The 26,713-nt window shown below is 41.3% G+C and overlaps 1 protein-coding gene across 2 annotated transcripts in view; it reads left to right on the top strand.

The window, feature by feature from the left end:
- The window catches only part of LOC137168022 (adenylate cyclase type 9-like), a 34,915-nt gene extending 8,389 nt beyond the window's left edge, over positions 1 to 26,526 (top strand). Inside the window, exons 2-10 of one of the 2 annotated variants that reach the window (XM_067570435.1) lie at positions 14,104 to 14,276; positions 16,053 to 16,163; positions 16,574 to 16,830; positions 16,968 to 17,076; positions 17,815 to 18,023; positions 18,846 to 19,005; positions 19,217 to 19,359; positions 21,539 to 21,562; positions 21,848 to 26,526. In XM_067570435.1, the coding sequence (XP_067426536.1) occupies positions 14,104 to 14,276; positions 16,053 to 16,163; positions 16,574 to 16,830; positions 16,968 to 17,076; positions 17,815 to 18,023; positions 18,846 to 19,005; positions 19,217 to 19,359; positions 21,539 to 21,562; positions 21,848 to 23,228 (2,567 nt within the window). In that variant the 3' untranslated portion in view covers positions 23,229 to 26,526. The remainder of the gene's footprint in view (positions 1 to 14,103; positions 14,277 to 16,052; positions 16,164 to 16,573; positions 16,831 to 16,967; positions 17,077 to 17,814; positions 18,024 to 18,845; positions 19,006 to 19,216; positions 19,360 to 21,538; positions 21,563 to 21,847) is intronic. The other variant, XM_067570436.1, reaches the window with a different exon arrangement.
- The last annotated feature ends 187 nt before the right edge of the window (positions 26,527 to 26,713 follow it).

A 26,713-nucleotide genomic window follows, 5' to 3' on the forward strand; every position in this document is an offset into this window, starting at 1 on the left:
GAGACTCACACACACACACATTTACATATCCCCTCCCCTACCCTGCAAATGCTATTCCACAGGGATGAACTGTCAGTCAATAAAGTGTACAGTATTTGCCTGAGGCTCAGTGGAGAAATCCTTATAACGGCTGCTACCTGTGACCTTGGCCTTGATAAATGAGGCTGGTTTTGAGGTTAAAGAAACTTAAAGAAACAGAGAAATGAAGGCGAGAGAGAACTAGAGAGTGAAAGTAGATGAACTGCTCTTAGCTGTGGTGCAGTTTCGCTGGCTGACACTTGATTTTGCTCCAAATTGATGGTGGTACTAAGGGAGCAGAAACTGCAGCAGCATTGCCTAACCACCACTACGTTAAGCTACCATGTCACTGGACCCCAGCATTGAGCTCCAGGAGAACCCACAAGCTGATAAAGGGGGGCGGTACACATTTAATCCTCTGGATTTCACACCTAAAGTGCTGTGTGTGCGTGTTTGCGTGTGTGCTCTTTATACACACTGCCATACTCAAAAAGTTAAATGGTTTGGCTTTTTCACCCTATTATATACACAGCTGTCTTCTCCCCCAGCCAGCAATCAAATACCTGGCTTAATTTTTGTCTAGACTCTTGAGTCCAAATCAGTATGCACACACACCATTCAGCCCCACTGTAGGTAGACGGGGTGGGGGGTGGGGGGGTGATGGGTCAATAGTGAAGTAGAGTACTTTGAGTCAAGTGGCTTACTGATAGGATGGGGTAAGGAGGGGCAGACATGGAGAGAGTGTGGTTAGGCTGTGGTGGCAGCTGTTGGTATGGTTTATAAAACCATTGGTAAATAGATCCTGGGATTACTGTTACACACCATACTGTGTTCTGTTGCGGCCCTTTCATCTGAACTCTGAGAGGGGGATGTGACTGCTCAGAGACTGCCAGGGGGAATGAAACAGCCAGAGGGACTCTGAGCTGCAATATTGTATTGCAGTGACCGAGCCCTGCCTAGAACACCTTGGCTCTGCATGGTAGATTACAGCTCTGCTGAGACTAATGGCATAATACATCACACTGCATTGTACAGTATTGCTCTATACTGCGTATTATAGTTCAGCACAGCATGGCATTGTAGCCTGCAGCAACACAATCTCGCCATTTATCATCTTTTTGGCCTTATCATACTGAGCAAGTCTGCAGAGCTTCAGGATCCCTTGTCATGCTCTGCAAACATGGGGCCATTGTGGCAAGGTTGTCTGAAGGTCTACAATGTGGTGATTAGCGGGATTTTATAGCTGCAGTCATTTAGGTTATCTGCTGTGTCACGCTGTTACTCAGCAGGATTGGGCTACCTGTACACATTCAGGAGGATTGTGCAGCAAGGGTATTGCTTGCTGCTTCATCCCAGCAAGCAATAAAAGATTAGTACTCAGGGGGTGTAATGAGTTTCGGGATCTAAAACAGAAAAGCAGAAAACATATTATTTCAAAGAGCTACAAATAATCTTATCTGCATGGGCCAGTGAGCTCTCCATTGAGCTGATACTGTTGGAGATTTTGCTCTGAACATCCATGTATCCTGTTGTGCTCCACTTAATCCTGACAAGTGTCAGAGGACCCTGCAGACCTCTCAGTCCCCCTATAGGGGACAGCTGTCCTAATGGCTCAGTGGTGAAGTGTCCTGCCTCTATCTAGTCTGACAGAGATGACCCAGGGCGAGGTGGATAAGAGAGAGCCTGATATCAGTGCCACCACTGTCTGTCTGATAAGGAGCCACATGCGAGCAGGCTGACATGGCTTAGCCTGTAGGAAAAACACAGCACATGTAGCATGTGGAGGATAACATGTTAACACAAGATGCTGTCTTCACGCATCGTTTCACTTAGCTCAGAAGCCTTTTGTTATTTTTAATTTAATCTAGAATAAGTTAAGGATAGAAACGGATATAATTGCAGTGCCTGCAAAGAATAATGTTCTGGTGGCATGAAATATGATCTGGATAGGCCAGGGAGGGGATTTTAGCTTTGTTAGCAATTTATACAGTAATTGTTGTATTATCAATTTGTTGAGCCATGATTACCTCAAAATATTTAGAAAACCTCATTCTAAGTGTAAGAAAATACAAATTAAATATAGACCTGTTACAGCCTTTATAATCTTTTAAAGCAAATATTGATGTCAGCTTACGAACTATCCATTTATGCTCAGAGGGGATCTTGTCTGGTTAAATGGGAGAATAATGTGCTTTGGCTCCTCCACATTTCTGCTGCTCCATTAGCTACCATTAAACAGGTGGGGTAATGCAAGTAAGTTAATGTAGTGCAGCCATGCATTGGTCTGTTGTGTGGAGGTGGTCATATATGACAGATATCTGCTTTCTGGTATAATTAGCCTCACAGAGGTTGTGAGTGGTGGAGGGTGGAGGGAGTGTTGATCTGCAGGATAGTAAACATAATGTCTTAGCTATGTGGACTATGTGGTTTCTTATCTCCAAATTGCAAAGTGTATTGTAAATCCACAAAGAGCTTTCCTTGTAGTATTTGCATTTGCAATATTTATCAGGCTCCCTAAATAGAAGAGGCTTGCAAACATGATTACCACTAGAATTGGACTCCTTCCTTTACCTTAGGGTAAGAAACATCTTATTTACAGAGTCAAAGATACAATGATATCATGCCATCTTGATATGCTTATGCAGCCAGAGATTATAAAGGAATCTTCTTGTCGCTCTCTCTTGATTGCACACAGCAAATCAATCTGTTATCGTACGCTGTAGGAGTTTTCACATATGCAAATGTGCTGCGAGGATCTGCTTGCATATCTTTCTGCAAACATAACTTCCCTCCTGCAAACTTAGACAGAATGAAATAGAGAGAGTCGAGAAAAGAGGAAAGGGCATGAAAGAAACGTGAGAAAAAAGAAAGAGAGAGAAAAAAAGAGACTGAAACACTGTCTACAGACTGTGACAAAAAGATGGATAGAGTTGCTCCTGTACGGTTCATCATGTTCAGGGTTTTTCTGCAGCTCCACTCGGCTCACAGTCATAACACCAGCCTCAGCACAACACATGGGAAAGGACATTTCCCATCTGCAGCAACATACACACACACACACACACACACACACACACACACACACACACAAACACATATACACACACTTACTCCAGCTCTGCACCCTGGGCCCACCAAGGCTAATTGCCATGGCAACAGGCTATTAAAAGGGACGAGGGTCAGCTGGAAACTGGAGGTTCTTTTTTAGATGGAAGGACTGGTGCTCTGACTGGGAGAGATGGGCCAAATTGACGTTATTCGGCTGAAGCTCTGACTTTCATATTGTGGTAAAAGCCAAGTGAAGGCTTATTTTTGTGTGAGCCCAGTAAGAATAAGCTGAACACTCCGCAGCACTAAATTGCATACAATCTGACTCTCAAAGATTTGTAAACCTTGAAAAAGTGAAAGAAATGTGAAAGTGTCTTTGTGTGTCTCTCTCTCCTGCTGTTGCTATCTCACTGTATATTTGATGCTTCATTTAAATCTCCTCTTGTAAAGTATGAGTTGAGCCCGTGCATGGTGCTCAGCCCTCCTCACAGCTGTGCAGATGCTGGGGTGATAAAGGGCTATCATGACTCATTGATGCATCCTGAGTTTTTCCCCCTTGTGATCAAGGGTACAGAAAATGCCAGCACTCCTCCTAACAGATGCACACTTGCATTCACTGACATTGATGGATGGAGCTCACTCTTAAGGTGACTCACAAAAAACCCCCACACCCACTCACCTATACACACACACACACACACACACTTTCTGCTCTTTGCATACACTTAATGCAAACACCCACCCATGCAGCCGCACCCTGTCCATGTTTGCGGCTGTAGTGACTCGTTAGTGTGCACGGCAGGGAGTGTGTGTGTGATAAATGGCTGTGTGAATTATGAATGAGGGAAGATGACGGGGAGCCAGTCAACCCTGGAGCCCGCTACTGCACTCACCCTGCACGGATTGAATGTGCGTGTTTGTGTGTGTGTGTGTACAGTAAAAGTGTGTGTCATGCAGTGAATTATTTTGTTATGTTGTGTATTCATGTGCACTGTGTCTGTCTTATAAATGACTGTGAAGTATTTTATTATTAGCAGTGCAGACCGTGAAATGCATTGTGGTATCTAAGCACAGTTTCAGCTCTCTCTGCTCTAAGGATGAGGAAGCCTGTATGTTGCAATGCTTGTCTCTCTTTAATATTCATTTTCTTCATCTCACTTCTGAGCCTCTTTTCTTCCTCGCCACCCTTTCTTCTTCCTCTCCTCTTCACATTCCTATAATCTTTTCTGTACCCATATTTCTGTGGTATGTGGACTTAGATTATTAATCTTCGATATTCAAAGGTCTCCTCCTTTATCATTTCAATGTTATATAACTCTCTTCTTACATGGCCCAGTCACTACATGTGGGAGTGAGTGTGCTTGTTGGCATACTAGAGCTCAAACAATTAGTCAGTGACACTTAATAGATGACAATTTTGGTAACTGAATAGTAATACATCATGAAAATGCCATAAATTTGCTGATTTACTTTTGATTTGCCTGCTTTTCTCTGTGACATCATCGTATTTTTGTACTGTTGGTCAGATAAAAAGCAATTTAGAAGATTATTGTTGACCAAATGATGAACTGATTAGTCAAAAAAGATTATTGATACATACATTTAAAATGAAAATGTTGTTTGCATGTCTAATGTATGATATAGCTTGACTGGTACTGGATTTGTGAGGCTGATACTGATATCATATCTTAGAATTTTTAAAAAAAAGAAGTGAGTTGAGCCTGTCTCAGGTTTAGCGCCATCTGTTGGCTTCAGTGTAGGACAGACCTCCTGTGTCTCCGCCACCTGTCAGCTGCTCCTTCTTCCACATACTTTGCCCAGGAATCCCCCATGCTGTCACTCCTAAAGGCCATTGCTGACTTACTGCATGTGTGTATGTGTGGTTGTGTGTGTGTGCGCGTGCGTGTGCTAAGTATCAAATGTATTCCCGGCAGAGGTCACTCCCCATCCTATTATCACTTTCAGTCCGTCTCTTCAGGTCACTCTTCTGCCCTCTTGGCTTTCTACCTTTTTCTAGCCTCCATCTTGCTGCTGTCTCATTCTGTAACCGTTGAGTCAGAATGCTGCCTCCGCTGTTTTTGAAACGACACTTTCATCAACAAACATTACAGCAACGCTTATATCAACAGGCTGCATATCAACTTGTTTCCAGCCTTCCTCTCTGTGCTTGACCGTGAGATTTAACGAACCTGTCGGTTCTGCTTTTTAAGAGGATGTTGGTCAATAGTGCAAATAACTGTCTGTCTCTGTGTCTGAGGCAAAATATGATTCAGGCTTTCTTTGGTGGAATCTGAGCTTGTAGTTAGCATCTTCATTTACTCCAGCTTTATTAGCCTGTTTTAGATAAAGAGTCCTCGGGGAGCGGTGCCGTGCTCAGCAGAAGATATAGAACATTTTCATCATCAACTTACAGTGAAGATGCCATTACCCGAAGTGTTGAGTAAGCGCAGTCTATGATATTAGAGGAGAAGAGTATGAGTGGAGGAGTGTGAGCGGGAGGGAGATGTTTGTGTCTGTGTTGGCTGTTCACTCTGATCATTTACCCACAGCCATAGACTCGGTCACTGTTTAATCGATGAAGGAGCACTGCTCATAGTTGTGGGTCAATAGGATCTCAGGCTGTGATAATTCAGCATGAGATGAAATCGAATTTCAGTTAGAAGCAGGATAGTCACAGAGAGGTTGTTTGTTTCTTTTAGTTATGTGTCATCTCCTGGTCAGGAATAAATTAGAAATTCTTCCTTTTCATGGTTATTTTATTTTAAATGGTTTTGTGAGATGAAGACAGCTGTCTGAAAAAGTCGAAGGGTCGTTAAAACCAATGGTTTATGTCATCACGAGGTAGAGGAAGACTTTTAGCTCTTTGTCCTCAAAATGTTTTAATAGTTTTAGTTATAGCAGTTTTCAAAACCAAAGTTCAAAATGTTTTATAGACTAAAAAAAGTATATTACATAATTATTAAAAGGATCCAAACACATTAAAATTGGTTAGTCTCTTAAAACAAGAAGGTCAAGAATAAAAGTAGGAGGAATGAACTCCTGAAAAGGAGTTAAGGACATCATACAAAGACTTGCTTGTAAAATTAAGTAATTAGGAGAGATTTTAAACATAAATGTTGATGCACTGGGCTGGGACTTCCCACACAATACTCCACAAAGCACACTGCTTCAGTATCTGATGCTTAAGTTGATTCCAAAGGGGTTCACACTCATTGTCTTCTCCTTAAATTTTTCTTAAAACAAGTAAAAGATTGAATGAGGATAATTCCACTTATATTTTGAAACAAGACAACGCAAGGCAGATCACCACTATGAAGAAAATTACAACTGATTCAAAAAGATCTTTGAAACAGATTGATCTACATGGGAAACAAGTGAAATCAGATACCTCTGTGGCAAACTTCCTAACTTGTTTTTATGATAAAGGTAAAGTTTGAAAAGTGCTTGTTCATATGGATATTTCTGCAGGGTGGACAGATGTGCTGAATGGCATATGGAGAGCCATATGGTGACCATTATGAGAGAGATGAAAAGAGGGTGGGGGCATTCGCATTCAAAGGAGCGTGCACGGGTGAAGGGTTTGACAGAGGAGAGTAAGACAGTGTAAAAAAGATGAGATGGAAAGTGAGCTTTTGAGATGATGTCAGCCCGAGCAATTCTTCACAGTGGAGAGCTCTTTAAGCCTGGGTGGTGATGAGGCAAACGGATATTGGCTCGGACACAAAAGAACGGGGAGGAGAGTTGGATTTGGGACGGAGAGAGGGAAAGACAGATAGTGAGTTACAGTGAGATTGACAAAACAGGGAGAAAACACAGGCCACTGAGCAAAAGGTGAGGGGAGGGGGGTTAGAGATTCTGGAGGGATGTCAACTGTATCTATTGTTCTGCCAGCAGACCATGGCAGCCTTGGGCTGTCAAGGATGGAGGGATCGGAGGCACAGAATATAAAACGAGCACAGGGAGTAAGAGACAGACACAGCCAAGCGAGAGTTAAATACTTTGGAGAGATGTCAAGTGTTTCTATTGTCATTTTGAGTGAGCCGTGGTAGGGCGGGATTGAAGCCAGGAAAAAGAACAACAACAGCCAAATATGGAACTTTTGTTATAGTGCCACCCCTGTTTACAGCACTGAGGGGCAGAGAGAGGGGAAGGATATTGACAGATTTTGTTGATTGCAACGGGAAGTTGGAAGACTTCAGTATGGCTTGTTGTGCTGGAGCGTGTGTTTGTGTGTACGCAGAGAAGCACTCTGATGTAACCCACAGTTTAGAGACGTGTTTTTGACTCACAACTGAAATGGATAATGTGCTGAAAAAACCCAGGTGGTGTGCAAGATTTGCCATTTCTCTTTATGAACTTATGTAACTCGTACCAAGAGGTCACTGTGCGTTATCTGGTGTCTCTGAATGTTGGGAAAAAACTCTATTGGTTTAGCTGTGTTTCTATGAGTTTGATGTGTGCAGTACCAGTCAAAAATTTGGACAAACCTTCCTATTCCTTTAAATGAGGAAGTGTTTCCAAACCTTTACTGATACTGTACATGTTAGGCACCTTTTTTGTCAAGCACCAATATTCGGTGCTACAGAAAAATGTTTTTTATGTCTAAAAGTTACTTGACTACTAACTCATTAGTTCTAAATAGTCTTAAAGTCTTACCCACTTCAACAGCATAATATGATTTAATAGATGTTGTTTCAAAGTTGCAAAATAAGAATTTTGAGTAGCTTACGCAATCAAGCCTGCAGGGAAGTATGCTCTGCTGCACATGACGTGCATTGGGCAGCAAACAAAAATAATAACTTGAAAAAGAAGCAGGAGCACTTTCAAATGGAGACTGATATGGAAACTGGTAACAACATGCCTTTTTCAGAGCTCTGAGGAATTTCTGAAGAACAAGAAGGCACGTGGTTTCTGAAACATTACCTCATGCAAGTCTGCTTTGCATATCCATCACTGCAAAGTGCTCCTACTTTTTTTTTATATGTTTTTGTTTGCTGATAATGTAGAACAAGGCTGTCGCAATGTTTTTGAAATAGTAGCCTAAGATCTCATCAGAGTAGTTTCCATTACATAGTTAGCAGGATGTTGTCTGTTACAGGATGTGTTTTGTTTTTTTCTATTTGTTTGATATCTCTTTTTTTTCTAATAATTTACTCAGACAAACATGAAACAATGAATGAAATAAAAGAAAAAAAGGAAAAACAATACTTTTTAGTTTAAAAATATAGCCAGTAACAGCACGGTTATGGGAAAATAGAAGAATAAAAGTAGTTAGAAATTTTGATACTCTTGATGCTGTGAAGCACATTATAAAAGCAGTGATTTATGACCAATATGCATAGACCTTCTATCACGGTATACATACTTTTATATGCCAGTATTGATATATGTTCTAGGATTTCAACTGAGACATTCATAGATAGAATAACCACTTGGAATTTTATTTAGGGTAATCCAGTGAATTTAAAGACCTGGCAAATTAAAGTGCTGTATCACATTGATGAAACCCTGTAGATCAAATTTTGCTGTAAAGCAGTCCTGCTCATCGATTTGCAACACCACCCACAATTACTGTATACTACCACAGATATAAAAGGGATAGATACCTCAGTAGAAACAGTAGCAGAATCTCAACAGGTTGAAAAACCTCTGTTGTCTCCCAGTATCATCATATCTCTACTGTAAATCTATCAGAGGTAGGATACTATGACCATCCCTAGTCATATTAGGTAGTGCAGTACATGTGCACACACAAACACAATCTATTTTTAACAGAATCAGCATTTTGCTCATCTTGCATGTTTGTGCATGTAGTAAATGGAGATAAGCATGAAACATCCTCTCTTATATATTATTAAGAAGACAGTCAGTTATTGGCAAAGTCAGCATGTGAAACAGCTCTCTCTGTTGACACGTCTCCCTCTGCTTGACATTCTCTGGCATTCGACATTGTGAATAATTCTGCTCACCTTCTTACGTGTCCTTTAATGCCTCAGAAGTTACCGGGGCTCAGCAGAAGTGTTCAGCTGCAAAGAGGAAGGTCAACGCTCACCCTCGCCCTCCCCCGCCCATCCTCATCTCGGGAGACACACACAAACTCTCTGCACCTCCTTTTACTGTCAGATATGACAGTGTGAGTCCCTTGGTGATTCCTCATGAAAAATGCATATGTGTCTTTCATGTTATCTGACTGAATGGGTTCACTCACAGACAGCGCACACAAAATATTTAATTCCACCACTACTACCACAAATTCACAGCCTCTTTCTAGTCTCTACTTCTCTTCGTCCTGGCTCCATCTTTGTCTACTTGAATTGTTCCTTAAATCTCTGCTATTCTTACCCCTCATTTCCCTTTCCTCTCCTCTGCAAACCAAGCCACTAATAAAGGGCTAATAAAGTCCTCCTAAACAGGCTGTCATACTGGACAGGTTTCCTCCTGTTCCTCCTGTCCTCTTCCCCCAACAGGGACAGGATGTACAATATATCCCAGGATCGGGACGCAGTGGAGTGAGAAGGGGTTGTGGGGGGTTTAGGTTGCTGGTTGGCAGTGCCAACTGGCATGGAGAGCTGCCCAGCCTAGCAGTGCTAGTTTCTGTGCGCCACCTGCTCCACTGCCCTCCTGCTCCCATACCTGGCCCTGGAAGGCAAACCTGTCATTATCGGAAGATCAGGCACATGATATGTTTGTGTTTGTGTGTGTGTGTGCTGATTCAAGCGTATCTGCCGTGCCAACTCTCCTTCCCTCTCCGTTGCCCTCTTGTTCTGCGGCTTTTAGTAAACCTCCCTGAGACAGCAGCATTGGCTGCTCAGTCCCACTCGGGTTGCAAATGGGAATTGAAAGGAATGATGGTGCTTTGTGATAAACAACCAAAAAAGTTTCATTTTTATAGCCACTGTGCCTGTAGAATTGGTGTGCCTGTCTTTTTTTTTTAAACACAATTTATCTATTCTTCTTTTTGTCTGTTGTATATCCCAAGGGTAAGATAAGATTTTTTTTGCTTGAATAACCATTTGGCCTTCTATCTTTTATTCTGTCTTTTTCTGTGTGCTTTGTGGTATATAGGACAGTGTAAGGGTATGTAGAAGTCAGGCTTTTTGTACCTGATAGTTTGTATTCAAGCCAGTTGTCCTTCCATCTGTTCAGGGCTAATGGAAGTGGCAGTGTATGGAATGACCACTGCAGTGACGATGTGTGTGTCGTATCCACTGTTTTTTGTGTATATTTGTTTGGCACACCCAACCCCTCTCTCATCACAGAAAGAGGGGGTTCAGGGGCGGCCTTTGTCACAGAAGAGCTTGGCCGTGCTGCGACGAGGTGAGAGTAAGGGAGGAGTGGAGGCGATGGTGTTGTTTGTTTGCAAAGTGCTTTTCTCATGTCACTCTCCTCTGTCCTGAACAAAGGGGATTGGAGAAGGAGATAATGTGACTGGGCTCTCGTGGGGAAAGGTTATCTACTGTTCCCTGTCAGTTGATAGCACAGGACAGGACACTTCAAGTCCCATAATGCCCAAAGGCTGCCACTAATGATGCTCTTCAATTAGCCCAGGGTCATCAGAGATGGAGAGAGGCCAATACACAAATGTACCTGCATCACAGATCATCAAACAGATCCGCACAGACAGACAAGTGAACGGACGGACTCACACACACACACTCAGCTGGAAAGAAACAAGAGACATCAATCTGAACACACAGCATGACGTTTCCTGACCTTTTTTCCCTGCCGTGAGGCCAAAAAGCACAGCTGTATTCTGATGATGTTGGACCCTGTTCAGCCCAGTTTATCAGAGCCACAATTTACTGCCTGACAACATTGCAATTTCAGCTGCCACAAGGTTGGATCGTAAAGACGAGAGATTGTCCTAGAATGGCCAGGAACGGGAACACAAACACACACATCTGCAGACACTTGAACTCACGTAACCCCTCATACAAACACACTCAGATAACACAGCGTACATCTCTGCGAGCCCCTGTGGTCGATTTATCTTGCTCTTCTCTGGCTGTCAGGGCTCTGCCATGTGAAATGATTTCCTGAAACAAGCTGTCTGGCCGCAAGATGGGATCAGTGTAACATACGACCACATGTGAAAGGGATGGCCATGGATCGCCGTCTTTTAAGCACTACCCATGTTTCTCTTCTTTAATCTGATGAAAGGGGTGCACTGAAGGCCAAATTGAGATATTTTTTACCTATATCATGAAGTCTGATGAATGAAGTCTCTGTATGTTTTCTAAAATCAAGCCGGCAACACATTTATTTTGATGTGTGAGTTTTATTTATTTATTTGTCTTGACCCATTTTACTCCTGTGTTGTTTTATTCATTTGCATTCGTCTCTGGCATCTTCTTTGTAATTATCTAATTAACTGTGTTTTTTATATTAGGTCATCATTCTTTCATTCACTATTAAGTCTTCTCCACCCTTTCTCTCTGGTAATGTGTTGGTGCGCATATTATCCAGCTTTAAACACTTCATTATTTTTAATAAGCTGTTACAGTATTGGGGGAATGGAGCTGAATGGTCCAGCGATTTTTGTTTAGGTGGATTCGGCTTCGTCCTCGTCTTATTCAGTTTTATTATTACTCAGCAAGCACCATTGGTTTTGCAGACAATATAGGATTTGTATTAATCATGACTCTAAATATATTAATAAATAATACAGTGTGACTTCTACTTTTATAGCTTTATGTGCTTCAACTCAAAACGGCCATGACTGTTTCTCTGACTCAGATGCTCCCAATCTGGCTGAGTGAACAGACAGGAAAAAAAACACCTATGCATCTCTCTACCCACAGTGCTGAGGCAAAATGAGGCACCGTTTGACATCTCTTTGCTGTTTTCCATATTTCATTTCAAGCTAACTTAACCTGTGGTACTTGTATGTGTTGAAAGAGCACTCAGTGTCACAGGCAGCCAGTTTGTCCTCAGAGATACTGAGGGAAAGACAGAAGAAAAGGAAACAAACAGAAAGGGAAGGAAAAAAATAACCCCATTGACCCATGAGCAGAAGCAGAAGTCAGTGTATGTCACTGTAGGAGGCAGGGAAGGATTTGATTAGCAAGCTAATGAAATCAGTCATCAGTGTGTGCATCGTGTGTTTGTGTCTCTGGATCCGTATTTGACACACAGTCCCACTCGCACATTCTCATTTGTCAGAAGCATTGATAAGCTCCCCTTAGTTTCTTAGTTTCCTGCCGCCTTCTTCTCGTCTGCTGCGCCATTCTGCATCACTGGTGTGGGGAATTAGTTCTTTGTCACTGCTGTTTACCGCCTTCATTTCTCATCCTTGAATCCTGATCCACCTGGCTATCGACCCAGCTAGAGCGAAGCTGTCTATCCACACCTCCGCTAGCTGTGCGTTTATATGTTTGACTGGGTGTGTAGGTGGTTGGAGGGGGAGTGCTTTTGTGAAGGTCTCATAATAGCACTTGTGTTTACATCTGTCTCTTTGTTTGCATGTTACTTTCTTTTTTTTGTGTCTGCTTCTTACTTATCTAATTTTTTTGTCCATTAAATTATGTGTGTATCTTTGCAAAAGAGTCTCAGTCTACTTGTGCCATGTGTGCAGTCTTTCTGTGTGTGTGTGTGTGTGTGTGTGTGTGTGTGTGTGTGTGATGTGTCAGAGAGTGCAGCCTCAGGGTGGCTCCGTCGAGGCGAGGCAGTGGCAGGCTTGTCTGAAGTACTTAGGGCAGACAATGCTCAGAGCCTGAGGCTGCGGCTTCACTGACTGTTGAATTATGTGGCTACGCACACGGTCACAGGTACTTACCTGTGTTACTGACTAATACACACAGCCAACTGTTATTGTGGTTGCGGCTTGTCACCCTTGTCTTGTGACAAAAAACTGTGTTGCAGACAGAGGGGGAAAAAATGATGAATGTTCAGTCACATACATTCGGTCTCTTTGGTGTCAGTGAGGTTGACTCAATAGCCACAGCCTCTGTCTATGTATCTATCTGAGCGACAAAGTTGGCAACAAAGACCCAAACAGGAAGTGGGCCATATGTCTGCAATCATGATTAAAATCACTCAGTGGGAGCTTCCTGGTGACTCAGAGGTCTAACTGTAGAAACAAAAGAAGAATCTTACTGAGAGTGTGAAATAAACAAGTTTCTGCATTTCAATGCATCTATGTTTTGTCAGCTAAGCAAGTCAAACACCTTGTGTCTATCAACAGTTAATTAAAAGAACTGATCTCAAAATTACCACATCTTATCATTATTTTTAGTGAACTGGTCAGCTGAATTTTGGGCCAAAGGTTGCACAAACACATACACACACTTTTAGGACCGATGGAAATGATAACACGCTGATAGACGAGGGAGGACGCAGGTGTTCAAATATTTGGCCCTGGCCTGTTGTGTCTGAAAGTGGAACCATCTCATGGTCAGCAGACACACATGCATGAAATCCACACATGCACCTGTATGACATATACATTAAAGAGTAATTATCTCATCACAGAGAAAATAGATTAAGAAGGATATATGAGAGGATTTCATCAATTCTACACAGAAATTCCTCCTCAGCTTATGGAGGAGGAGGAGGAGAGAAATGTGTGTGAAGAGGAGGGTGAAAAAGAAATGACAGTGGAGAAAAATAAATCTGTGGACCTTGAAAGAAGTGTTGGCTGTGTATGTTGTTGTGTCTCTTTAGCACTCAATTATTCTCATCTGTCATATTTTGAATAAGAGAAAAAAAAAATCCACCATAAAAGCACCACATGTCATGTTTATGTATATGGAAACAAGAACAACTCATGTGTATGACCTTGGCTTTATCAACTGGGAGAGATTGATATTCAGTGCTTCATCCTTTCTTGATTCAGCGTTTCTGCCAGGACTTTTTCTTATATAATTCACAGAGAGAATTCATCCTGCTGGGTACTGAGCTTCTGCTGAATCCTAAAGCAACTCCACAAATAACAAGACCTTCATCCACACAGTTCAGGCCTGTTCCTCTTACAGCTGAGAATAAGAACTGATCTGCCAGTGACATCACTCACTCCTCTCTCTTTGTGTCTCTCTCTAGGCCTTAGGACCTACCTGATCTCTGGTAGGAAAGTAGAGCCACACTCTCACTGTAGCTGCTCCCAGTTGGGGTTGGCTGGACCAGAGAATGCAGATCCTCGGTGCCCCACGTCCAGGGCGCACACGCCTGATGGAGGCCCTTCAGCCGGCACCCTACCCCCTGACAAAGCCAAGGTGAGTGCACACCATATCTGAGAAAATGTAGGTTGAGCGAGTAAGTATATTTCTAGGATCATTTTCCACTGCACAAATATATTGCCTGAGGAAGAATTCTGAGCTGCATGTTCTCCTACAGCCTCTACAGCCTCATCTCTGCTCTCACTGTGGTTTTGTTTATGTGGGTGTTGCAGAAGCTTTATTAAATATTTTGATTTTTTTTTTTTGCATGCAAAGAGTTTCCTTTTGACTCACCTTGAGGAAGTGGAAAAGAAACAGAATAGCTTCCATCCGTGCCATTACCCTGCATCTTAAGTTTTCCATTTGTTCCATGTAATTACATGATCTTAACCTTGGGCGCCTTGCATAGTTAGAGCATATTTTTTGATCTCCCTTTTCAATTTATGTGCACCTGTATGTGTGCACCTTCACACATGCCTTCATGTCCCACTTGTGTAGCACCCCAGTCCTAATTAAATCCTTATTAATAAGAATCTGAGAATAAAACAGCAAGATCTTATTAATTAGGCAACCCAAAGCACTATTCTCCCCAGCCAGCCATCTACATAATAACTGACCCGTAGTGCTCATCAACCCAGAACATGTCCATCCATTATGTCCTCCTTAGCCCTGCCTTCAAGGGGAATTTCTCATTCGCTTCCAAAATGTGCCACGAGGTCATACTGGACTCACCGTAACCCTGCAACACGTTATTTCTTTATAATTACCCTTAAAACCCTGCATCACTCTATTTTATATTCACCCCAATTAATCCTCCTTTCTCTGTACACGTGCACTGCATGATCCAGGCACAGATCTTTCAGCTCTCTGCCAGACCAGGTGGAGCGGGGGAGGGGTAGCTGAGGGTGTAAAAAAAAAAAAAAGAGTACGAAGAGGATAGAAGATGATGGGAGACAGGAGAATCAGTGGGGGTCCTCGGTTTGGTAATGAGCTCACTCAAACAGGGAGACGGGGAGCCCTTCTCGAGCATTTCTGCCTGATGACTCCTCCGTTTACAGCTTTTCATCTTGTGCATGGCTCACACACAAATACAGATACGGCTCATTGTGAAGGATCACACTCATGGATCTTCAAAAAGGCTTAACGACATTTGAATGGTGTGAAAGGATTTATAGGCCAGGTGTAGTAATGAATGTTTGCACGTTTAATGTAGCATGTAGGTACACAGAGCGTGCAATCTCTGTGTGTTTACATTATGTACGTGTGTGTGTTTTGGCATCTCAATACTCCTCGCACGTGTCAGTGTCATGGTCAGTCATAGCGCAGCATAACTATCGCACAAACCTCTCTCTCTCTCTCTCTCTCTCTCTCTCTCTCTCTCTCTATCATACGCACACTTTCCATTCTGTTTGAAGAGGGTGAGTGGGATGAGAATAAAGATCATGAGCCCATGCAGACGGCTCTTGTTTACTTTCCATCTGCACATCCGTTTCTCAGTGGCTGCTGCCGCTCAGCACTGAAATAAATAATAAAGCCAGTAAAATGAGTGAAAGACTTGTCACTGCATCCCTATGTTTAAGTGACAAGTTTTGTCCCTTTGTTGCCGCAGTGCTGTGGTGATCACTGCTGATACATGTGTTTTGTCATCTCCCTTTTGTCATTTTGTCATCCTCCTTGATCTCAATCTCTTGCCGTCTCTTCATGTTTTTCTCTGCTCCTGTGCTTTCCTTGATCTGTATCTTTCAAATTTATTCATTCTCTTTCTTCTTTCTTGCACCCATATGCTGCATCTCCCTCCCGTTCTGTCCCCTTCCGATCTCTACCTCCCTGCAGTCTCCCTGTCTATCCTGCAGTGTGGTCCTAATACCAGGGGAGGATCAGGTTCTGGAAGAAGGAACGGTGCACAATGGCTGCCATGACGACCACAAGACCAGTAGCAGCAAGGTTAGCCTGTTGTTATCATCTGAACTACACAGATGAGACTTTTAACTGTTTATCTAAGATGATAAATGTTTGACTTCTTCATTGTGAACAAGAGTCTGTGTCTGTCCAATATAAAATATTTTATGTAATTATTTTTCCATCAGTTTATTGGGGCCAATCATAAACCAAGTCTGGTTTCATTTGCTCATGCCCAGCAGCAAAAAGGACTCAAAAATAGTTCAAAGAAATAGAACTCCATGAGTCCCAGTTAAAGTGTGCCACAGACACGTGCACATAAAAGTGTGTTACTGTAGCACTTTATTTAAACTTTTTAGCTTAATACATTGTATGGACTGCCTCCTAATATTACTGGCCATACTGATATAATATTTGGAGATATAGTACCCCTCTCTCTCCTCTTTTCACCCTAGGAATCTACAATTCTTAAGTGCTCCCCAGTGGTTTCTGCAGGACGCAGCCCAAAGGCTCTGAACGGCCTGCTCAGTCCTCGGCTGGAAGCTTTGAACAACAGCCAGACGTCACTGTGTGAGATGCTGCAGGAGAAGGAGAAGAAGACATGGAGTGGAGGAGCCATGGGCATGGACCACTCAGCGCTCATCCCTTTACGATCCAAGAACTTCAGGGAGAGGAGTGATGCCCACTTTGTGGATGTTATCAAAGAAGACAGGTGAGTGCTAAAAAGAGTTAATGATAATGGATGTTAGATTAGTGGATGAAGCCAATTTGAATTTGTCAACTGCTTTTAAGATAGTTATTGTAACACTGAACATAATTTATACTGACTTTCCTCTCTGCTTGTGACAGCCTTATGAAGGACTATTTCTACAGACCTCCAATAAACAAGCTGAGCCTCACCTTCCTGGAGAGGACCCTGGAGTCTGCTTACCGGATAAGTTTCCAGGAGGAGGTGTGTGTGAGTTGTTTTGTGTGTGTGACACAATGGTGCCTGCATGCCTGTGTGTTTAACAAGTGTGCATTCACACGTGAGTGTGTCTGCGTATTTTTGACTTTATCCATGTATGCCATGCCTGACAGCGATCCCACGATCGCTCAGAGTTTTACAACACACTCATAGAAAACCAGTGTCTTCATATGATTCCAGTTATCCAATCTCTGTTGTCCTCACATATGGGTGTGGAATCTGCCTGTGTTTGTACATGTTTGTCGTTTTGCCTGTTTGCGTTTCTCTGTGGATCTCTGTCTTGTCTGGGAAGCCTGTTAGCACTGCTGCGTTATGACCAGACCGGTGAAGACTGCGGCAAAGAAAAATCACTGCAGGACCTTAAAAGTAGTTTTGTATGAGGTTGTGATGCCCTCTGCTGGTGTAACATCAGAAGTGCATTTTTATGTTGTCATAGCTGCAACTGTTGTTACATTGGTAAGTATAGTGAGTCACTGTTATGTGAATGGAGATAGTTTTCAGTACAGACTTACTTAAGTCATTAAATTATTATTGATTGTTTGATAATTCATTTCCAACTCATCCTTAACAATGAGACTATTTTTTCCATGCGTTTTTGCTCTTTGAAAAGAAATAACATATACTATTTTCCACTGACTAATTTTCATTAATACCTCATGCTTATGTACATGTTTATTGATATTCTCATATCTTTTTTGATTTTCTCCTTCTCTTCCTTTTCTGTCCCAGGTGGAGACGCAAGCAGCGGTGCAGACTGTTGCCAGTCCAACATTCAGTTCTTTCCTGGACATGCTGTTATGCTGTTCAGTGTTTCTGGCTCTGTCACTGGCCTGTTTCCTTCGACCGCTAGTCACCCAGCTGACTCCGTCCACACCAGCCATCGTTGTGACTGCTGTAGCTGCCCTGCTGGAGGCTGTGGCTCTGCTGTTTGCTATACGGTGAGAAAATGAATATGTAGGTTGGACCTGCTCGCAGAAAATTGCTTTCTGTCTTTTAGTTTCCATGATAATGACATGGGAATATTGTTTATATTACATAGATGATTTTTGCTTTTAATTCTAATGGGAAACATTAGTGTAATTTATTAGTGTATTTATAGTGTATTTAAATGTATTCATACTTTTGGAAAGCAGATAATTAGATGGATGAGGGGAGACAGGAAAGAAATGTTTGGAACAGATAATTATTTGGGATTTGGGGGCACCTCTGTGGCTAAGAGAATATGTTAACCATGAACTGCAACACCCCTGGTTTAACTCCATCTGGGGACCTTTGTTGTATCTCTTTCTTCCTAATTTTGTGTCATCTCCCTCTTATTGCTGTCTAATGAAGGCATAAAAATGTAAAAAAAAAAAAAAAAGTATTAAGGGGGCTGGAGGAAAAAAGCCTGAACATATTTTTATTTTACAGATATTTTATAGATTTTATATTATAGATCAATACATTTGTCCCCATTTGCAATGCTACTTAAAGTGGGTGCCCTAATGATGGATCAACATCTATAAAGTGAGTGAGTGGATCTGTAAAGTCTTGTTTACTAATCCTTGTTATTAATCATGTACTGAGAAGCTTTGTGAATACAAACCCAGGTATGCATAATCATGTCTTGAATCAGTTTATCATTCAGGGTGTGATCAGGTTGTGATCAGGCTGGGGTCACACGGGACACTCAACAATTAGATAAACACTTCATTTATATCATCTCTAATAAATCATAATAATCTGTATATCAATCACTGCTTCCTGTTTTCCTTCTCCAGGACGGCTTTCTACCTGGACAATGCTTTTAATTGCACCCGAATACTGATAAGAGCCATCTCAGGCTGGATACCACGTCACTTTATAGGAGCTGTCCTGGTGTCCCTACCTGCTGTGACTGTCTTCTCCCATGTCACCTGTGACATGCATCTTTCCATCCAGGTGGATTGACAGTTTCATATTTTTAGGAATGGATCATGAGGGTGTTGGATTCTGGTTTTGTTATTTGGCTGCTGTTTTCACAGCAGATTTATTGGCTCCCATTCAGGTCTTAATGTGTGCCTGCAAGGCTACCTTGTTAGTAAAATTTCCCCCGCGGACTTTTATATTTTTTGTGTAATGAATATGTATCTGTGTCCTATATTTTCCCCAGTTCACCATGTTCATCTGCTGTGCTGTCATCATAGCTATCATTCAGTACTGTAACTCCTGCCAGCTCAGTTACTGGATGCGCTCAACTTTAGCAACTTTGGTGGGAATGGCACTGCTTGCCTTGCTCTTCAGCTCTCCCTGCAGGTATGACACACCTATGAATTGATGGAAGGAAATAACACTGTTTACCCAGTGATTCTGAAAATATGATATAATTAAAATGTGTTAAACAACAATTTAAAGAGGATGTGATGACACGAATATCTTTTTTTTTTTGAACATTTATTGAATCAGGTTCCTTGACAATAAGTCTCACACAACTTTACATACACAAATAATATTGGTATAAAAAAATAAGTAACAATACAAAGACAGGTTATACATACTTTCATATTCACCCCAAATTATCCAACTAAATGTTTACAGTATGCTCACTTTGCTAGATACAATATAACAGAAGACCATCTTTCTAAAAAAAATGTCCCTCTAGAGTTGCATTCTCGCAGTTGTGTCTCGCAGGCCATTCAGTTCACGGCCTTAAGTCTTTCGGTCCATTGGTCAAAGGTAGGTGGGTGGAGCTTAAGCCAGTTTATTGTAATCATTTTATGGGCTATTAACACAAGAGCTCTGAGCATTTATTATTTGTTTTTCCCCAACCCTGTAAGAGATACATTGCCTAGAATCACTTAATGTGGTTCAAATGATCTGTTTAAGGCCAGAATTCCTCCTATTTCCTTTTTACCTTCTCTAAAATAAACTTGTAATTTAGGACAATCCCAAAAAATATGAGAAAAGTCTCTTATTAAACCATATCTTCTCCAATAGAGAGGATTAGATTTATTGTCATTGTTGGATATTACTATTGGTGTTTTAAAACTTCTCATTCTCAACTTCCAACCAAATTTTTTCCACGTTGGGCTACTTAAGCATTCATGCCAAGACATCCAGGACCTCTCCCACTCCTCATGTTTAATTATGGTGTTGACCTTCAATTCCCATTTACCTTTTACATCTAATGTATTGTCTGTTGAATCCATATGAATCCTGCTGTACAAACATGTTATTATTTTCCTTGAGTGTGTTTGATTCTCAATCCAGTACTGTTCAAGATTGATTGGTACTTCTTTAATTTTGTCCCATTCCTTGTGTGTCACCAAATGTCATATCTGAAAATATCTAAAAAAAATAATTAGATGCAATACCAATCTGGGCCTAGAGGTGAGAGAATACCTTGAGAGTTGTTCCTTCAAATAACTGATTTACTGCGGTCAGACCTTTCTCCATCCACCCACCCACTTAGTAAGACCGTAAGACCACTATCCAGTTTTTCAGGCAAAAAGTTGCAAATAGAAGCTTTTTTTGTTGCCCTTGATAAAGACATACTATAGGTAAATTAATTTATTTTCATATCTTCTCCCAAACCTTTAAAGTATAATTTACCCATTCATTCTGTATCTTAAGTTTCCGCCATACCCTTGCCTTTAGGAAGGGGAGAACTGAAACTGATATATTAGGTACAGAGCCTTGTTCTATGTGCACCCATTTTGTATCCACATCTAACCTAATCCATGAGACCAATATTCTAAGTTGCGATGCCCAGGAGTAACTTCTGAAATGAGGCGAGGCTTTGTGGGAGCAGAGACCTTTGAGTCTCACTTGGGGCCTTTATTTTGCCATATGAATTTGGAGACAAGTCTTTCCAGGAATTTGAATGTAGATACTGGGACAGTTATAGGAAGGCAACAAAATAGAAAAAGCAACCATGGCAGTACATTCATCCTGATAGTTTCCACCCTACCTATTTAAGACAGGGGAAGCATATTCCAAATTTCCAAATCCTTTTTGACCTGAGAAATAAGTTTATAGTAATTGGCTGTGCATAATTGAGAAGAGTTATTAGTCAAAGTGACCCCCAAGTATCTAAAGCCCCCTTTTGACCATCTGAATTTCACCTCTGTTTTGGCCAACTTCCTGTGATCATCATTGCTTCAGATTACCCTTAATTGACCTTATGCCTAGAAACTTATCCATAGTTGCTCAGACATTGCATGAGAGCAAGTATAGACAATAATGGATTTCTTATAAACAAAAGAAGGTCTTCCGTGAACAACGCTATTTTGTGCATCATGCCTCCCCCACCTACTATCCCCTCAATTTGATCATTCCCTCTAATCAATTCAGCTAGCGGTCAATTCGGAGCAGTAGCCATTCACCATGATGACACTAATTTAAAAAAAAGGATATAAGTATATGTTGGATTGCACTAGATCTTGACATGTTCTTGATGTATTAACTAGTGCTACATATGTTTTATCTCTTCTAGTGTTGCTAAGAGTCTGTTTTTCTGGTACGTACAACAAATTTTGTTCATTCTGGTGCTTTTTTGTCTTTTTACACATTTGTGCTCAGTAAGAAAGCATACATGTATCATAAACCATTCAATTTCCTTCTTTTATAGATATTTGCAGGTAGTCACTCACTATTGCCTGCATCATGCACAGAAATGTATTTTTATAAGGTTCTGTAATTGCTGTGGTGCTTTCAGATACAATTTATTTAGACAAGCATTCAGTTTGTCTTTTTCACTGCATTTCTTTCTCCCTCCCTCTGTCTGTCTGTCTCTCTCCTCCAGGTCGGCTGGACAGAACAACAACAGCAACAGTTCCATCTTCATATCTGACAGCCTAGCAGACCCTGACCCACAGCCTCACCCCCAGGACCTGCTGGGCCCTGAGGCCTGCGTGGCCTTTTTCTTGCTCCTTCTCCTGGTGTGGTTTCTTAACCGTGAATTTGAGGTCAGTTACCGCCTGCATTACCATGGCAACGTGGAGGCTGATCAACACCGCATCAAGATCCAGAACATGAGGGACCAGGCCGATTGGCTGCTTCGCAATATCATCCCAATACATGTGGCTGAGCAACTGAAGGTCACGCAGAGTTACTCCAAGAACCACGACAATGTGGGTGTAATATTTGCTAGTATTGTTAACTTTAGTGAGTTTTATGAAGAAAGCTATGAGGGAGGCAAAGAGTGCTATCGTGTCCTCAATGAGCTAATTGGAGATTTTGATGAGTTGTTACGGAAGCCAGCCTTCTCAAATATTGAAAAGATCAAGACCATTGGTGCCACATACATGGCAGCAGCAGGACTCAATGCGCAGCAGTGTGCAGATGCAGCCCATCCTCATGCCCACCTCCGCGCTCTTTTTGAATTTGCTCTGGAAATGATGTGTGTGGTGGACGACTTCAACAAGAACATGCTGGGCTTTGGCTTCAAGCTTCGGATCGGATTCAATCACGGGCCTCTAACAGCAGGGGTGATTGGCACCACCAAGCTTCTCTACGACATCTGGGGTGACACAGTCAACATCGCCAGTCGCATGGATACAACAGGTGTGGAGTGTCGTGTCCAGGTCAGTGAGGAGAGCTATTGTGTGCTCAGTGGTATGGATTACGAGTTTGATTACCGTGGCACAGTTAATGTCAAAGGCAAAGGTCAGATGAAGACCTTCCTTTACCCTAAGAGTAGTGACAGTGGCCCTGTGCCTCAGTATCAACTCTCAGTCTCACCAGAGATCCGGGCACAGGTGGATGGTAGCATTGGGCGCTCACCCACTGATGAAATCGCCAGCATGATGCCAACAACCAGCATAACTGCAAGCAGTACCAATACTATGGTTCCCAGTGCCAGTGCTGGTTGCTCTACCAACACAGGGCTTGGCCATGAGAGAGAAGCGGCACGGTGTGGAGAGAGGGTGGACATACTTGAAAGACGTCCCTCTGCAGAGACTTCCCATGCCCAGCGATCTACATCTCACAGTGGCCTGACATCTATACCTGTTACCAACATAGAGGGGCCACCTCCTTCTGCAAATAACAAACCACTCATCATCTCATCCACAGTCCAGCAAAATGCACCCCAAAGTTCAACAGCAAAGTCCCAGAAAGACTCCAAGAAAGACAAATACGAGGATGCCTATGACAGTAACATTGGAGAGTTAACCAGACTTTAAGAATTTGCTACAATGGCGCTTTTATCACAAATCGTCTACCCTTTAAGCTCTTGTTCCTGCCAGTTTGCATTTGTAGAATTGCTGTACATTTGGTCCTACCCCAGGTAGAATCATAGGGTATGGAAAGACCCACAGGCCTCTCTTCTGCATCAGCCAGGCGGCAGGTTGTTTTAGGTCTTAATCTGGGGGTGCTGGGTCGACCACAAAGATGGTGTCAGGCAGGGACACACAGAAGAAATGGGAAGATATGATGGCTGACTCTGAACCTCCTCTTGCCTGCTACAGATCCCATCATGTCCCATTAAACTACTTGATTATCTTTACACCTTTAATCTTGATTATGCGTTTCATATGTCTTTTAAGTGCCTTTAGAATAGAATAATGTGTAGACTAAGCCTTTTTGAGTATAAGAGTAGAATAACATAAAGGGAAAACTGTACATTTGCAAACTTTTTTGGGAAAAATGCTTTGCTTTTGTTACAATTTTACTTTCAAAACTGTGGTTTGCTATGATATTTTTGCCTTTTATCAACAAACAGCTCAGCAAGCTGACCTTACATATGGAAAGTGCTACATTATGAGGAGGATGTAAGATGCTATTCCAATATATATATTAGTAAAATCTGCACTAAAATGCAGCAGAGCCTGATTCCATGTTCTTCATGAAAACCCAAAAACTCTTTGTGATAGGCACAGCAGAAACTAATCAATGCAGACTAAGGGCAGAGGAGGCTGTGCTGCGTGTTGTGTGAGTGTAATTGCATGTATACAGTGTGTGAGTGTGTGTTTATGTGTTAGCGTAATAGCAAGATCATGCAGACATTAATGAGGAGGGGTGCCTATGAGATATTAGGCTGACTTGGTGAAACAACAGGATGACAAACAGTTTAGGAACGCAGTTGGATGAAAAACTCTTGCTTGCTGATGTGGCAGTTTTTTCTCTGGCCTCAGCTAAGATCTTTGTATTGTCTCAGTACTGAGGCATGATGGTCTCAGCTACACTTATCAGCGCGCTTGCTGCGACAGCACCATAGACGAGGCTAAACTGTTACTAGACTATGTGCCCCCATGATCCAGGCTCTTGTGGGAACTCAAGCTGTGTTTAGTGTTGATGAGTATTTCAATGGATCCTACAAGGTACTTCTGTACCTGTGGAGTGTCTTTAGCTGTGACTTTAGATCAATTAGAGAAAACAGCTGCCTAGGTTGCTATGGATTACACTGTGTGCTAGTTGATAGCTTTTAAGACATGGATAATCAAAGTGGAATGTTGCAAAATCATAAATCAAAATGTGTTTTATTGTATTTATTGTAACACAAAACTTGAACTGCTCATGTGAAGCTCCCCTCTCTTACTTCTATGATTTGAAAGACATTACTGGATCTTAACAGCTGAACATGTTAGCTGCTTCACACTTGCAATGGCATAAAACTTCAGTATATAAGCACTGTAAATGCAAAGGCAGTGCACCAAATGTAGGTCAGGTGTCTGCCTAGGTCTTTTTATGCTTTCTTTTTGACTTCCCTAATTTCATTCTATTATGTCAATATTATTGAGGAAATCAAGCTGATTAAATGGATTGTGTGCTCAGAGGCAAAACAGTTTCACCATGAAATCCAGTTCATTGTCTTCTTTTTCACATTCAAATTCCCTGAACAACAGATTAACAACTTCATATTTTTAAATCACCATTTATAATCAATACTTTTAAGTAATAAAGCAATCAAGACAAATGTTACAGAAAAACAAAGAACCGATTTGCCTTCTTTTAACCTAACATCTAATTTCAGCTGCACTATTTAATATTGCCCTAATAAGTAAGTTATTTGTTTTGCTTTGTTTTCTATGTGTGGAGTTAGGGTAGCTTGTGCCTTTTAACTTTGAACTTGATTTCCCTGATAATTTTTTTCACAGTCAGCTCAAGGCTAGGCTTCATTTCTTGAGACACTTAATATTTCTCAAAAGCTTATGCCAGGCATAAGGAGGAGAATGTTTACTTTTGCTCTTGAATCACGTTTAATTTTGATGACATCACAATGAGGTCATAAATTTAATTAGTGCCTTTTCTTAATATATAAAACTCAATGTAATCATACCAAACGTATTCAACATTAATTGGCCTTATTGCTGTTTTCGAATTCCTTCTTGTTTGGCCCTCCATTTAGTACTGTATTTATTGCACAGATTGAGTTTGTTTGTTTTAAATGCAATAATAAGTGTTAAACATCTTTGGATTTAAAGGGAAAATGACCTTCATTACGCTGATGAGCACACAACCCTTGTACCAGCCCAAATTCATGTATCTTATACTACAATAAAGGGAAGCTTAGAATAATCAGTGTTGCTACTATCAAAGGTCATGATACTGCATTAGCTACATTTCTTTTGTTGGTAATTTTGATGAGCTCTTTTGAATATTGTGTTTTTATGAACTTTGAACATTTTTTCTGGATTACTATTGTATTTGGGACAAACAGGAACAACGAAATAGGGGTGAGAACTCACAGATTTGATTGCCACGTGTGTTTTTTTTTTTATTCTTACACTGCAAACATGAGCTTAAATGTTGATTTGGTTGGATTTATTGAGATGTAAGTGACATTCTGAACCAGCAGAATGGCACACTGGGAAAATTTAGATGCCAAAGAGTGTCATTGCCATCTCCTGATTTTTTTTTTTTGTATGTATTGTCTTATCTCCTTCTTAGATTGTGATTTTGTTGAGCACGTTCAACATAGATCTCACTGTTGAAACACATTTGCACAAGGCACTCACTTTTTATGTACAGTATGCCTTTGTATTGTATAGTATCTGAGCATTTTCTATTATTTATATATGCGCATGTGCTAGAGTATTAAATAGTATAAAGAACTGGGTATTTTAACAATGTTGGAATAATATTTGTGCATTCTGTTTGCCTGCATGTGTGTAAAAATGTATGAGTGTTTGTAAAACTGTGTGGTTGTGTGTGTTTTGGAAGGGATGCTCTAATCTTAGGAGGAATGCGACCTGCACATTTTAGTCAACTTTATACTCTTTAAAAGTATGACATGCTAGGACAGTGAGAACTCAATCAACACAGGTTTCTTTTTTCTTTTTTTTCTTTTTTTAGAAATTCAAACTGGCCATATAATAAAAATGGTGAGACACTGCTAGATGTCTGCTGGTAGGCAGTAATTGAGTAGCCTGCTATAGCCTAGTTCTAATAAATTGTTGCTTTCTTTGGAAATGTTTTGTATATAGCACGCTAATAGGTATGCAAATGGAGGTCAAAACTGAATAAAGAGTTGCTGGGAAATGTTGTCCGGTTGAATTTATAGCTTGTACACTACATTGTATTTAGCAGTGATGGATTGTAACTAAGCACATTTTCTTTTTCTTAGTAGACAATGACTTTGGGGTACTTACTTTTACTTGAATATTTCTGTTTTATGCTATGTAATACTTTTTATACCAGGTATACTATGCCATTGCCTTACATTGCT

The sequence above is a fragment of the Thunnus thynnus genome, chromosome 17 (genome assembly GCF_963924715.1).
Source record: "Thunnus thynnus chromosome 17, fThuThy2.1, whole genome shotgun sequence".
NCBI classification, from domain to species: Eukaryota; Metazoa; Chordata; class Actinopteri; order Scombriformes; family Scombridae; genus Thunnus; species Thunnus thynnus.